Source organism: Neoarius graeffei, chromosome 19 (assembly GCF_027579695.1).
Source record: "Neoarius graeffei isolate fNeoGra1 chromosome 19, fNeoGra1.pri, whole genome shotgun sequence".
Lineage (NCBI taxonomy): Eukaryota > Metazoa > Chordata > Actinopteri > Siluriformes > Ariidae > Neoarius > Neoarius graeffei.
This window is the reverse complement of record NC_083587.1, coordinates 47,269,436-47,282,455: the sequence shown is the minus strand read 5'-3', so window position 1 is coordinate 47,282,455 and position 13,020 is coordinate 47,269,436. Positions and strand designations below refer to the sequence as shown.

Genomic DNA, 13,020 nt, shown 5'->3' with positions numbered 1-13,020 from the left:
TCTGTCTGACTGTGTATTGGTGGAACCCAAATTCTTTAGAGATGGTTTTGTAACCTTTTCCAGCCTGATGAGCATCAACAACGCTTTTTCTGAGGTCCTCAGAAATCTCCTTTGTTCATGCCATGATACACTTCCACAAACGTGTTGTGAAGATCAGACTTTGATAGATCCCTGTTCTTTAAATAAAACAGGGTGCCCACTCACACCTGATTGTCATCACATTGATTGAAAACACCTGACTCTAATTTCATCTTCAAATTAACTGCTAATCCTAGAGGTTCACATACTTTTGCCACTCACAGATATGCAATATTGGATCATTTTCCTCAATAAATAAATGACCAAGTATAATATTTTTGTCTCATTTGTTTAACTGGGTTCTCTTTATCTACTTTTAGGACTTGTGTGAAAATCTGATGATGTTTTAGGTCGTATTTATGCAGAAATGTAGAAAATTCTAAAGGGTTCACAAACTTTCAAGCACCACTGTACCTCCACCAGTGGCCTTATCTTGACTATTTGGTCTGCCCTCCCTCATTGCCCTGGAAAATTAAAAGCGGAAAGTCACGGAATGATCTCCAAACTTCTCAGCTTGTTAAATTATGCTGCATCACCCATCCTGTCTGAAATGTTGTTCATGGAGCCCCTCTCTGTCAAAATGGCACTACAGAATATTTAGTCTCTGACAAATAAAACTTTTATCACAAATGATTTTTTTCTCTTCCCATAAATTGGACTTTTTATTCATGACTGAAACATGGCTCAATGCCAGTGATTTTGCCCCCTCAGATTGCTCTCCAAGGGCTACCAGCCATGGTGGTGGACTTGCCTGTATTTTTGAGGAAACAAGTGAAATATACAGTAGGCTACTGCATGGAGATGAATTCTCAAGTTTTGAGGTGCAAGTTGTGAAGATGGACTCAATCATCCCTGTAAAGTCTGCACTGTTGTACAGACCACCAAAATTTTAATAAGGATTTTATAAATGAATTTTCAGAGTTGCTGTCTTTCCTGGTGTTTTACTCTGACAGGTTGCTTATTTTTAGGGGACTTTAACGTTCACATCTGCTGTCCATCAAAACCTCTGGTTAGAAACTTCCTATACTTTGTGGACTCGTTTAATTTAACACAATTTTTCTCATGTCCCACACATCAAAAGATCACACATTAGAGCTTGTATTAACTTCTGGCTTCATGGTAAACAATCTGGCCATGGTTGATGCTGTTTTCTCTGACCACAACTCAGTAATATTTGAATTTATATCTCTGATCAAAAAACTCCCATGCAGGGATTGGCCAAGGATGGCTCACATGACAGAAAATAGTTCCACCACTGATTAAGTAATGTATCTTGTGATGTCAAAAATGTAAAAAAAAAAAAAAAAAAAAGGACATGGTGTGAGTCAGTCATGGTATATCTCAGATATACCATGAACTGACGTCACAATTTCAAGCTATACAGCCAATTCGAGTCACAGCTGATCTACGTATCATGATCATGCCTAGCGAGACCGGCGATAGCATGGTACATTGCATATGCGCAGGTCAAAGGTCACCCTGACATAAATAACAAATATGGCTGCCTCCAGTGAGTTTATGCTGAGATTCAATCTTAACACTTTTAGTTTGGAATTTTTTGATGAGGGATATAAATCAAATATACCATGCACTGAGAGGCACCAGGAATTATGTATTCTCTTCAGTGACTAGCTGTGCACTTCACAAAATAGTACTATGCCAATCACCTCAGAGAATCCATAATTTCAACCGGAGCCCCTCAGTGCACAGTATATTTGATTACTATACTGTTTTGTCCCCACTCTATAACCTCCCAGTCATTGCACTACTCACATTCTTTAATTCCAACCACATTCTGACAATTTTGTGAAGTATTCACTACTACTCACTTGCCCCGTGTCACGGAAGTCCTGTCTCACTGCACTAATGCAAAGAAGCTGCTGGACCTATTCTATAGTGTACGTAATAAGCCCAGGAGACCTAAGGCTAAAAACAATATGTAACCCTGGCTAAATGAGACCATTCATGCTCTCAGACGGGAGTGTAGGAAGGCTGAGCATTGGTGGAAAAAAGACAGACTATAAGAATCTTATGAAATTTGTCTTGAGTCCCTGAAAAAATACCAATCCACTTTTAAAACTGCAAAAGCAATGTATGTTTCTGGATTAACTGTAAAATAAAATTTAATTCAATTAAAAAAAACACTCATGGGCCCCAAGTAGTCTTCACCACTATCAACTCCATCCTAAATCCTGTATCCCCCACTTTCCTGGAAATTCAGTTGGCACATGAGTTATTCCTAATTTTTTTCATCAATAAAATCCAAAATATGAGGTCAAGAATTCAACTTCCAAACAAAGATTCATCTGCTCCAATGCTACCACCCAGCTGCCTTAATAGCCTTTAGCCAGTATCGCTGAGATTGTTTCACATTTAAGAACATTTGAACTGTACATTGAACATCCTTCCCACATGCATTTTAAGGAGGTTTTTGCCACATTTGGTCTCCTGGCCATAATAAACAGCTGTTTAATCACTGGGGCTGTACCTCCACATCTCAAATACACCATAGTTCAACCTTAACTCAAGAAGCCTAATCTCTATCCCTCTGTTCATAGGAACTACAGACTCATTTCTAAGCTCTCATTTCTGTCCAAAGTCATGGAAAAAGTTGTTTTCACTCAGGATCCTCTTATCTACTTTTATATACCTTGGATAAATTCCAGGCTGCTTTCTGAGCACTACACAGCACTGAATCTGCACTGCTAAAAGTCAGGGATGACATTTTAATGACCATGATACTGGCCTATGTGCAGTTTTAGCCCTACTGGATCACAGTGCAGCATTTGACACTATTGACCACAATATCCTGATTAAATGTCTGGATTAAATGTGAGGTTGGCATCCAAGGTTCTGAACTGGTTCACCTCTTACCTCATGGGCAGAACTTTTTCTGTTAATATTAGCAGTTCTTTCTCCTGATCTGCACCCATCTCATGTGATGTCTCCCTAGGTTCCATTTTGGGCAACCTTTTATTTTCCCTGTACACACTCCCTGTGGGTTCTAGCTTTCAGAAATATTGCGTTCCTTACCACTGTTATGCTGATGATACCCAGTTCTACCTCCCTGTTAAATCTGACAAAATCTGCACCATAAGTAACCTGCTAAAATGTCTAAATGATGCAAATGTTGGATGGCAAATAACATCCTTCAACTGAATGAAGATAAAACAGGAGTCATTATTTTTGGTCCCACATCCTTTTTCACTGTTATGTTCACTATCCACAAACCAAAATGACTGTCAGAAATCTTGGTGTCATTTTTGTCATACTGTTAAATTTTGGGAAGCAGATTAATGCTGTTGTCAAGAGAAGCCTCTTTCATCTTCACTCTGTTGCCAGATTAAAACTGGTGCTTTCTCAGAAGGATTTTGCAACTATTGTCCATGATCATTTCTTGCTTGGACTACTGAAATTCTCTGTATTTTGGTCTGGCCGAGTTGATTTTAGCTCACCTACACTCAAGCTTGACACTCAGGTCATTCGGTCAGTTGCTCCTCTCTGTCCCCCAGTCACAGTTAAAATCAAAAGGAGTTCAGGTTTTCTCAGTCACTGCCCCTAAGCTCTGGGATGGTCTCCCTCTCTTTTAAATCCATTATCTGTAACCACTTATCCTGTGCAGGGTCGTGTGCAAGCTGGAGCCTATCCCAGCTGACTATGGGCAAGAGGCAGGGTACATCCTGGACAAGTCGCCAGGTCATCGCAGGGCTGACACATAGAGACAAACAACCATTCACACCTACGGTCAATTTAGAGCCACCAATTAACCTAACCTGCGTGTCTTTGGACTGTGGGGGAAACCGGAGCACCCAGAGGAAACCCACGCAGACACGGGGAGAACATGCAAACTCCACACAGAAAGGCCCCCCCTTGGCCACTAGGTTGGCAATTAGTGGTTAGCACTTTTGCTGTGAGGCAAAAGTGCTAACCACTACACCACCATGCCACCCTCTTTTAATGCTCACCTTAAAACAAATTTTTACTCTTTGGATTTTAACAGTGGTGAACTGTTAGTATTAGAGCTGGGACTTCAGCTCAGCCAAAACATAGCCAGACACACCAAAAAAGCAACAGGGCAAAGGATTCTATAAGGGATTAGCGGCAGGCTGCCAGGTAGCTCCACTGTGTGTAGTTGTTGATGTTGATTTTAAAAGTAACTAAGTAAATTACACAGGGGAATGAATACTTAAGTCTGAGTGAAAAATACTGTGGTGAGCGTGTGTGGAAGAAGAGTCTGGAGACAGAAATCTTAGTTTCTCAGTCGTTAGTCTGTGCTACTACTTGCTCTCAATAGCACTGGCTTGACCGCTTTATTAGCTTTCGTTAACACTATTGATGAATGCTACACCGGCTGGAAGGTGACTTCACTGCTGCACTGACGGCGCCGACTCACAGTTAAGCTAGCGTTGGCCTTCGAGAAGACCAAGAGCGATACATTTTTGGTCCCTCCCATCTCATCTCATCTCATTATCTCTAGCCGCTTCATCCTGTCCTACAGGGTCGCAGGCAAGCTGGAGCCTATCCCAGCTGACTACGGGCGAAAGGCGGGGTACACCCTGGACAAGTCGCCAGGTCATCACAGGGCTGACACATAGACACAGACAACCATTCACACTCACATTCACACCTACGGTCAATTTAGAGTCACCAGTTAACCTAACCTGCATGTCTTTGGACTGGGGGGGAAACCGGAGCACCCAGAGGAAACCCATGTGGACATGGGGAGAACATGCAAACTCCGCACAGAAAGGCCCTCATCGGCCGCTGGGCTCAAACCCAGGACCTTCTTGCTGTGAGGCGACAGCGCTAACCACTACACCACTGTGCCACCTGGTCCCTCCCATTATAAATCAAAATCTGATTGGTTAATTCATCTGTCACTTCCGACATAAACATACACTGCCATGGTCTTCTGTCCCAGCAATGAAGTCCTAACCAATGAGTGAGTCAGCTCTAAACTCTTCTCAGCCTCGAGACATCAGACCCTACTAACAATTTTTGGTTCCCAGAACATTCCTGGAACATGAGCCTTTGGTTCCAGTTTGGTTCCGGCTACGTTCCCTGAAAGTCATTTTTGGTTCTGTTTAGGTTGTCACTTGGTTGGCAGGAAAGTTTAATTTTGGTTCCCAGAACGTTACTCATGTGGTTCCCATTTGGTTCCCTCACCGTTCTCACACCGTCCCTTTATCCTTGTTCATGTCATGTTTGTTCCCTCAACGTTTCCATATCGTTCCCATAACCTTGTTGGTTACATGTTTGGTTCCCTAGACGTGCTCCTGATGTTCCCCCAACCTTGTTTATTATGTGTTGGTTCCCACAAGGTTCCCCTACAACATTCTAGTAACCTCGTTGGTTACATGTTTGGTTCCCTCAGTGTTCCCCCAATGTTCTTTCCCTCACCATAATGTTGTCATATTTCTGTAGTATGTAATTCATTGTAAAAGTTTTGGTTGCATGACAACTATTTACTTCAGAACATATAAGCAGTGATGAATGACCAGGAAAATGTTGCAGGACTAGAAAGTTTAATAGAAAAAAATATCAAGAATACAACATTGGTAAGGACCTCAGCAACACAGTGCAACATTATTATACATTATAAAACATCTGACAACTATAGACAATTATGAAAACTATTTCTTAATAAAATACAATAAAGGCAAAAAATAAGAAAAATTTTAGAAATGCCAAAAGCGGGTGCGTGTGCATAGAAGTTGGTGTACGTCTTCAATCTTGAGGATCAGCTGACCTAAAAAGAATAAGAAACAAAACGTTTAACACCAACTTAGTGCCAACGTTTCATTTAATTATTGTGAATATTCAGCGATTGATAAAAGACTTAAAGTTTAATTTACCGTCTGTGTGGTGCAAACTTCAGTGCATGCCCAATGCACTCCTCAATATCAGCTACCTTCTTGCCAGGGAAGTTTAAAAAAAAAAAGTTACACATTTAAATCTCAGTCAAACTTGGCATAACACTGATTTGAAAAATGTATGAACACTTACCCGTTATAATTTTGCAAAGGGTTAAGTTCTGGAAAGGCTTTTTTGCTCTCCTCCCCCTCAGGCTGTACTGCGCCAGGACATTGTTGGTAGCCACCTGGCGTAGAATGCGACGAATGGCTGCCCCCGGATTCGCCCCTCCCAGGCGTTCAAGGAAATGTTTCTACAAAAAAAACAAACAAAAACAAGAAAAATATAAGTATACAATGAAAATGAATTTGGAGAGCTTATGTGGTCTACTTTCATTAGCCAAATCAATACATTACCAATGACAATTTATTTCATATATAATTATGTCCAATTAATTACCATTTGGTTCCTTCTTTCTGGTTGAGCCAGACTCCTGTCTAGCTCCTCCAGCGTGCTGCATAGGCCCAACAGCACATCTTCCTGCAGAGGAGGCTGAGGCGGGTTCGAGACCACAGCAGCCTCCAATGTCTCTGACTTCCTCTCCATACCCTCCATCCTCCTTTCCATAGCCTCCATCCTCCTCTCCATAGCCTCCATTCTCCTAGTCATTCGCCCCATGTGCTCTTCCATGGCTAGGTACATTTGTGATAGAATTCATTTTAGTTTTTGAACATAATATACTTGTCATATGTGAAAATGTGTGTATATAGTACTTACTTCTTTTTGTGTCATCCATCGTCCTCAATAGGAGCCTCTTTCGTTCCTCCAGGACTACAGGTAGAATTGAGATGAAATTCATTTTAGTTTTATACCCAATACACTTTTCCTGTGTGAACATCAACAAGTGTGTATGAAGTACTTACGCCTTATTACGGCAGTCATGCCTGAAGCCCCCTCCTCTTCGCCATGGGTCATTCCTGAAGTTCTTGAAAAGAAAATTGTTAGTGTTTGCTTTCTTGGTTAAGAACTTGTAATCAGATAGTAAATATAAAATTCAAAGCAAATGTACCCTGAACTGGGTCGGATGATGTTTGTTCCTCAATGTACGACTCTTCCAATGTCCGACGGCTGGGTGCTGGACTGACATGGGTTGAGGGACTGCTGCTGTACTGCTCCGAGCTGCTGACCGAACTTGTTGGCTCTGCCATGAACTCAGGCTGTTCTTCAATCTCCGCCGGTTGTATCTCTGGCATGTGTTGAGGTCCATTATGTTGTTGCTCTGCTTCTTGCAGAGCCTGGCCTGTCCTTGCTGCATCTCGCGCAGCCTGCTCTTCCCTGCTTGTTGCATCTCGCGCAGACTCCTCTGCCCTGTTTGCTGCATCTCCTGCATCCAGCTGGGCACGCACCAGTGCTCGCACATTCAACACCTCTCACCGCGCCCTCTTCCATTCCTTTGTGTAGATCTGTCTGGCCAACCTCTTTGAACTCATTGGCTGCAATGCAATACCATGCAAACAATGTGTACCTGTTGCAATGAAAAGCGGGGAAAATGTAAATACAACATTACAACAACAACATAAATTTAAGCACAGTGTTTCAGTTTACAACCATACTTGCATATATATATATATATATATATATATATATATATATATATATATATATATATATATATATATATGTTTTGTGACCTGATGGTAAAAAAAGAAATGGTTTTAGGTGAATAAGTTCATGTCCCCATTTCAGTACCCATACGCGTGGAATCACTCATTCATATATATATGAATGATAGTAAAAGCTGTTGAAGCAAAAGGTGCTCTCTGCGTCCGAAGATAGCAGCAATTGATTCTGTTCATTGCGATCAACCCAATTATCCATGTCTTCACAGCCACACCCCCACCACGTCAGGCAACCTGGTGGCCAATCAGCAGTCTATGTTCATTTCAAACTGAGGGCGGTCGTTGCGATACAAACGTTTAGATAGTAAAATGTTAACAAATGACTTCCATAGAACCCTCTCATGATATAAAACTACCACATTCTAAAAATAAATTTCTATTTTCTACCCATATAGCCTACCGCATAAAGTTTGCAACAACAACCATTTATTCTAGTAAATATAGAGGCAGATATCCCTTATGCGAAAACAATACATTTTTTTCTTGCGGCAGGACGGCAGTGTTTCCTGTCCACGAAATTGCCCTCTGCATTAAAGTACAGAGCCGTTGCAGTATGCCGTTTATTTTTATCCAGACTATAGCATTTACTGCACTAACACTGTAGTAATTCTGTTCTGCACTACAGCATTACTCTAGTAATAACAATTCACTGTAGTGCAGAGTTTGATTCTTTCCATAAAGGATGGCATCATGGTAGCTAACATGCTAAATAAATGGCTGTACTATCGACATACCTTCAGTTGATCTTGCTGTAGGCGTAAGGTGAAACGTTTTCAAATAGATGCATGCTGAATTGCTGTGCCATTAGACTTTTCGTTTAGTGTACAGGGGGAAAAAAAGAACCTCTGCAAAAACGTAAACATCCAGTTGTCCTCTCATTTCCAATGAGCTCTCTAACCATAGCTATTACAGGACGTGACATCACACACACGCGAGGCAGTCTTATAGATTAATAATTTCAGTCCACTGCTACAATAATATGCCATTGTGTACTTTAACTCATGAGTTATATGGCAATCTATTGAATTTGCAAAGTGTTGCTGTATAGCAGCTTTGTCAGTTACAAAAACAAAAACTGGTTGAACCAGTTTCCAAAAGCCAGAATGCACACACAATGGCTTTAATAGCCCAGCCATTTCATGTGCCTCTGAATGGCTGTCATTAGCAAGTAGGCTAAGCTTAATTGCTCTTGGTCTAGTTTTTTTGTGTGAATTTAAAACTCAGTTTGGAATACTTGAGACATCTACATTTTATTTTTTATTGTAGTCTACTTGACTTAATACAACTTGCGACATATATACTTATTTTATTGTAGCCTACTTTACTCTTTCTATTTCAGCTTTGGTTCAATTAATGTGCTATAAAAACAATGAATGGAGAAACAATGAATGAAGGCTGCACTAATACAGTGATATGCACACAGTTTTTCATAGCCAAGAGAAAAAGGAGAGAACATACCAAATCATTAGGGGGAAAAAACTGTTGTACTGCGGGATATAATTTGAAATATTGTTTCTTAAGGCCACAAATGCAAGGGGTCCACCAAATCCAGCACCAATAATGTTGTCTTTAAACAAGTTTGCAAAAGATAAAATGCAATGGCCAGCTAATCAGCCATTTAATATGTGGAATCTTAATAGCAGCCTACCAATGGCTTGCATTATCAGGTAATTAGGCTCTTGCCTACCAATGGGGAACCCCGTTTGGAATGCAACTTGCAATATAATTCACTTTGTATGGTACTCTTTGCAGTCTTTGTAAGTTAGACCTACTTTTGTGTATGTCTCCATTTCACTGAATTTAAAACAAATATAATACCTTTTTGTATTTTACTCTATTTGCACTTTGGTCCAATTTAGCCCTACCATAAAAATGAACAGGAGAAATTAATGAATAATGTCACACTAGGCTGGCCTAGTGTAAAATATCAAGGAAACAAAAACTGTCAGCACTGGTTCTCAGAACAACCAAAAAACAGCCAAGCATAACGTTGTGTGGTGGTAGCAGTGCAACATATGAGTGGTTCCCTAAAAGTTCAAGGAACGTTAGCCTTTGTTTGGTTTTTGCTGTAACCAAAGGGAACGTTCTTTAAATGGTAGTTTTTGGTTTGGTTATAACCTAACCTTTAGAGAACCAAATTCTAACGTTCCCTTTACGTCCTCTGTTACTAGGGGACAAAAATATCGAATTGGATAACTCAATTTTAATGTTTTCAGGACAGTAACTTTTTCATTTCTGAATCAAATTTGATAGAAAATTAGGCCAAATTAGAATTAGAAGAGAATAATTATAATGAAATTATGAAAGAATGAAAGCAATTAAAGAATGACAGTAATTAAATATAACATTTGAAATGCTGATATGTTTAGGCCTTCTCTGAAGGCCTAGAAGGCCCTGACAATTCCCCTCTGGTTTTTAATGTACCATAATAATATCTTAAGATAATTTACTTTGTGTAAAATGTGTATTTATTTAATGATTTTTAGCTGCCTTCTATCATTTGGCTATATGTTATTTTCTACTATTTTATCTCATTGGTATCTGCCTATCTTTTTTATACTCTATTTGATCTTTACTATTTTATGGTTTTGTTTTGGTTGTTTTTTTTTTTTTACACTATTTAGGGGCAACTCCCATTGCTTGTTAAATGTGCTGTAGAAATAAACTTGATGACATGAAAGGGAACCCATCCTCATTTAGGTGACACCAAATATTGGTATTATAAATCATTATTTTTCTACAGCTGTATAATACAGTACAAAGACTCAGCACTGAGTATGTTAAATGGAGGTTCTGCATGAGCATGTTGTGAATAAGATGCATATGATGTTGCTCCAAGGAGAAGAAGTATTAGGATGGAACAATACATGCAAAAGTGTGCACATGTCACTGGCTCTTTAAATGCAGACTCAGGCATGCTGTAGTTACCCATGGGATTTCTCAACAAAGGAGTACTGAAAATAGGACATTCTTTTTGTATAGTGCCACAGAGAAATACAGTGTCTTGCAAACGTATTCATCCCCCTTGGTGTTTCTCCTGTTTTGTCACATTACAAGCTGGAATTAAAATGGATTTTTTGGGGGGTTAGCACCATTTGATTTATACAACATGTCTACCACTTTAAAGGTGCAAATTGTTGGGTTTTTTTTTTTATTGTGATACAAACAATAATTAAAATGAGAAAACAGAAATCTGGAGTATGCATAGGTATTCACCCCCTTTCGTATGAAACCCCTAAATAAGAGCTGGTCCAATCAATTAAGCTCATAAGTCACATAATTAGTTAAGATACACCTGTGTGCAATTAAAGTGTCACATGATGTCTGTAGAACTCAACCTGTTCTGGAAGGACCCTGACTCTGCAACATGACTAAGGCCCTGTCCACATGGCAACGGATTCAGGTGAATCCGATACAATTGTTTATCGTTTAGGCCTGGCGTCCACACGGCACCGGCGTTTTGGGTGCCCCAAAACGCAATCTTTTGAGAACGGGTTCCAGAGTGGAAAGATCTGGCAACGTTGCCGTTGCGAAGTCGTCTGGATGAGTAGAACCGATTTGTTTACGATGACATCACAACCACATGACTGTCAGTGCTTCACGCCGGGTAGAAGTGTAACGAACTCGATGCGAGTTGTCAACAAATCCTATAACTTGGTTCATGAAACGCGCTTACAAAATATTTTCACTGTGAATATTTATTGTGTAATGGTGCAAAGTGAGAGAGAGAGAGAGAGAGAGAGAGAGAGAGAGAATAGCCCTTAGGGCAGAGTCAATCCTGCCAGCAAAAATAGGGGAAAAAAGGAGCGATCTCACCTCTTCAGATGTTGGTTTAAGTCCTGCAATACATTCCTCAAAAAGGGCGTAGAAGAACAAATTAATCCATCAACGTGTAGCATTCAATTTATTCCGAACCATTAAAGACGCTGCCTTCCGCGTAGAATCATACGTCATCCTCGCCGCCATATTGGATGGGTCAAAGCGGAGAATAAAGATGCCTCATTCATGTGCTGCGTTTAACTGTACCAACAGGTTTACCGTCCAAATGAGATCACATGGGATTACCTTTCACAGGTGAGACTGGAAAAATACTTTTCATTGTATTTGGTCATTATAATGTAATTTTACGAACAGATTTTTCTGACTTTGTGGCTAATATGAAGTCTCGCGCATAATAGTTTATGCGCATGCGTCCTTACTTCTTCTATTGTTCTGGTGTCTCCGAAGGGACCGTCTTACAGCGCCCCTAGAGGTGTGGCATGTGTATTGCATCGTTTTCAGCAAGCGTTGCGTTGACATATGGACCTGATATTTTACTGATTGTTGCCCATGTGGACGCGATATTTTTTGAAATAACATCTCGTTGCCGTTGTCGTGTGGATGTAGCCTAAGGATGGGCAGTTGACCTAATCCACATGTCTTTAAACTTTGGGAGGAAACCCATACAGGCATGAGGAGCACATGTAAACTCTGTATAAAAAGATCCCAATTGGCCACAAGGTTCAAACCCAGAACCTTCTTGCTGTGAGGGGACAGTGTTAACTGCTGCACCACTGTACGGCCAAGAACCTTTACATTTAATTAGTTAATTTAATTTTATGATGGTTCAATTTTGATAGCTCATTGAAGTTAGGAAAGGTACAATGTTTAGGAGGTGGGAATAGACCCTGGAAGGGACACCAGTCCATTGCAGAACACCATGCCCATGTACACTCATTTATATTTAGGGGCAATTTAGTATAGCCAATGCACCCTCTGTCATGTTTTTGAGAAGTGTGGAGAAAATCAGAGTGCCTAATGTAATTGAGATGCAAGTTACTGTGGTTTTAAAATGTCAAACAAATGAATTTCACTTTATGAATAAATTTGCTATTTTCTATGAATACAATAAAGTAATGCATTTTATGTTTGGACATGACAATCACTAATGATAACTAATGATCATTTTGGGCATGTGAAAAGCACATATGATGAATCATCTTCTTTCAGCTGCTCCCATTAGGGTTGCCACAGCAAATCTGTTCCGCATATTTGATTTGGCATAGGTTTTACCCCAGATGACCTTCCTCACGCAACCCTCCCCAATCTATCTGGGCTTGGGATCGGCACTAAGCATACACTGGCTTGTGCCAACCCCAGTGGCTGGGTATTTTACCTAACCTTTGAACTGTAGGGGAAACCAGAGCACCCGGAGGAAACCCATGCAAACAACATGCAAAGTCCACACAGAAAGGCCCCCATTGGCCATGAGGTTCAAACTTGGAACCTTCTTGCTGTGAGGCAACAGTGCTAACCACTACACCACCATGCCACCCGTGTATGATGAATAGGCAATGGAAATTCTGAATTCATGAACATTATATTTCTCCTTGCTGAGTTTCACAAGGAGTAAAGATCAACAACACATCAC

General features: G+C 40.3%; 1 protein-coding gene across 3 annotated transcripts; it reads right to left on the bottom strand.

Moving 5' to 3' along the window:
* Positions 1-5,595: 5,595 nt before the first annotated feature.
* LOC132867958 (uncharacterized) lies at positions 5,596-7,535 on the bottom strand. 3 transcript variants are annotated; one of them, XM_060900929.1, is made up of 7 exons: positions 7,001-7,535; positions 6,855-6,908; positions 6,709-6,762; positions 6,391-6,623; positions 6,085-6,244; positions 5,934-5,992; positions 5,596-5,827 (listed from the first exon to the last, which is right to left on the bottom strand). In XM_060900929.1, the coding sequence occupies exons 1-6, from the start codon at positions 7,182-7,184 to the stop codon at positions 5,982-5,984; spliced, it is 696 nt and encodes a 231-aa protein (XP_060756912.1). In that variant the 5' UTR covers positions 7,185-7,535; the 3' UTR covers positions 5,596-5,827; positions 5,934-5,981. The 3 variants fall into 3 exon arrangements, with proteins under 3 accessions (XP_060756912.1, XP_060756913.1, XP_060756914.1); XM_060900930.1 differs by having other exon boundaries at positions 5,934-5,989; XM_060900931.1 differs by having other exon boundaries at positions 6,855-6,916; positions 7,001-7,087.
* Between the last annotated feature and the right edge of the window lie 5,485 nt (positions 7,536-13,020).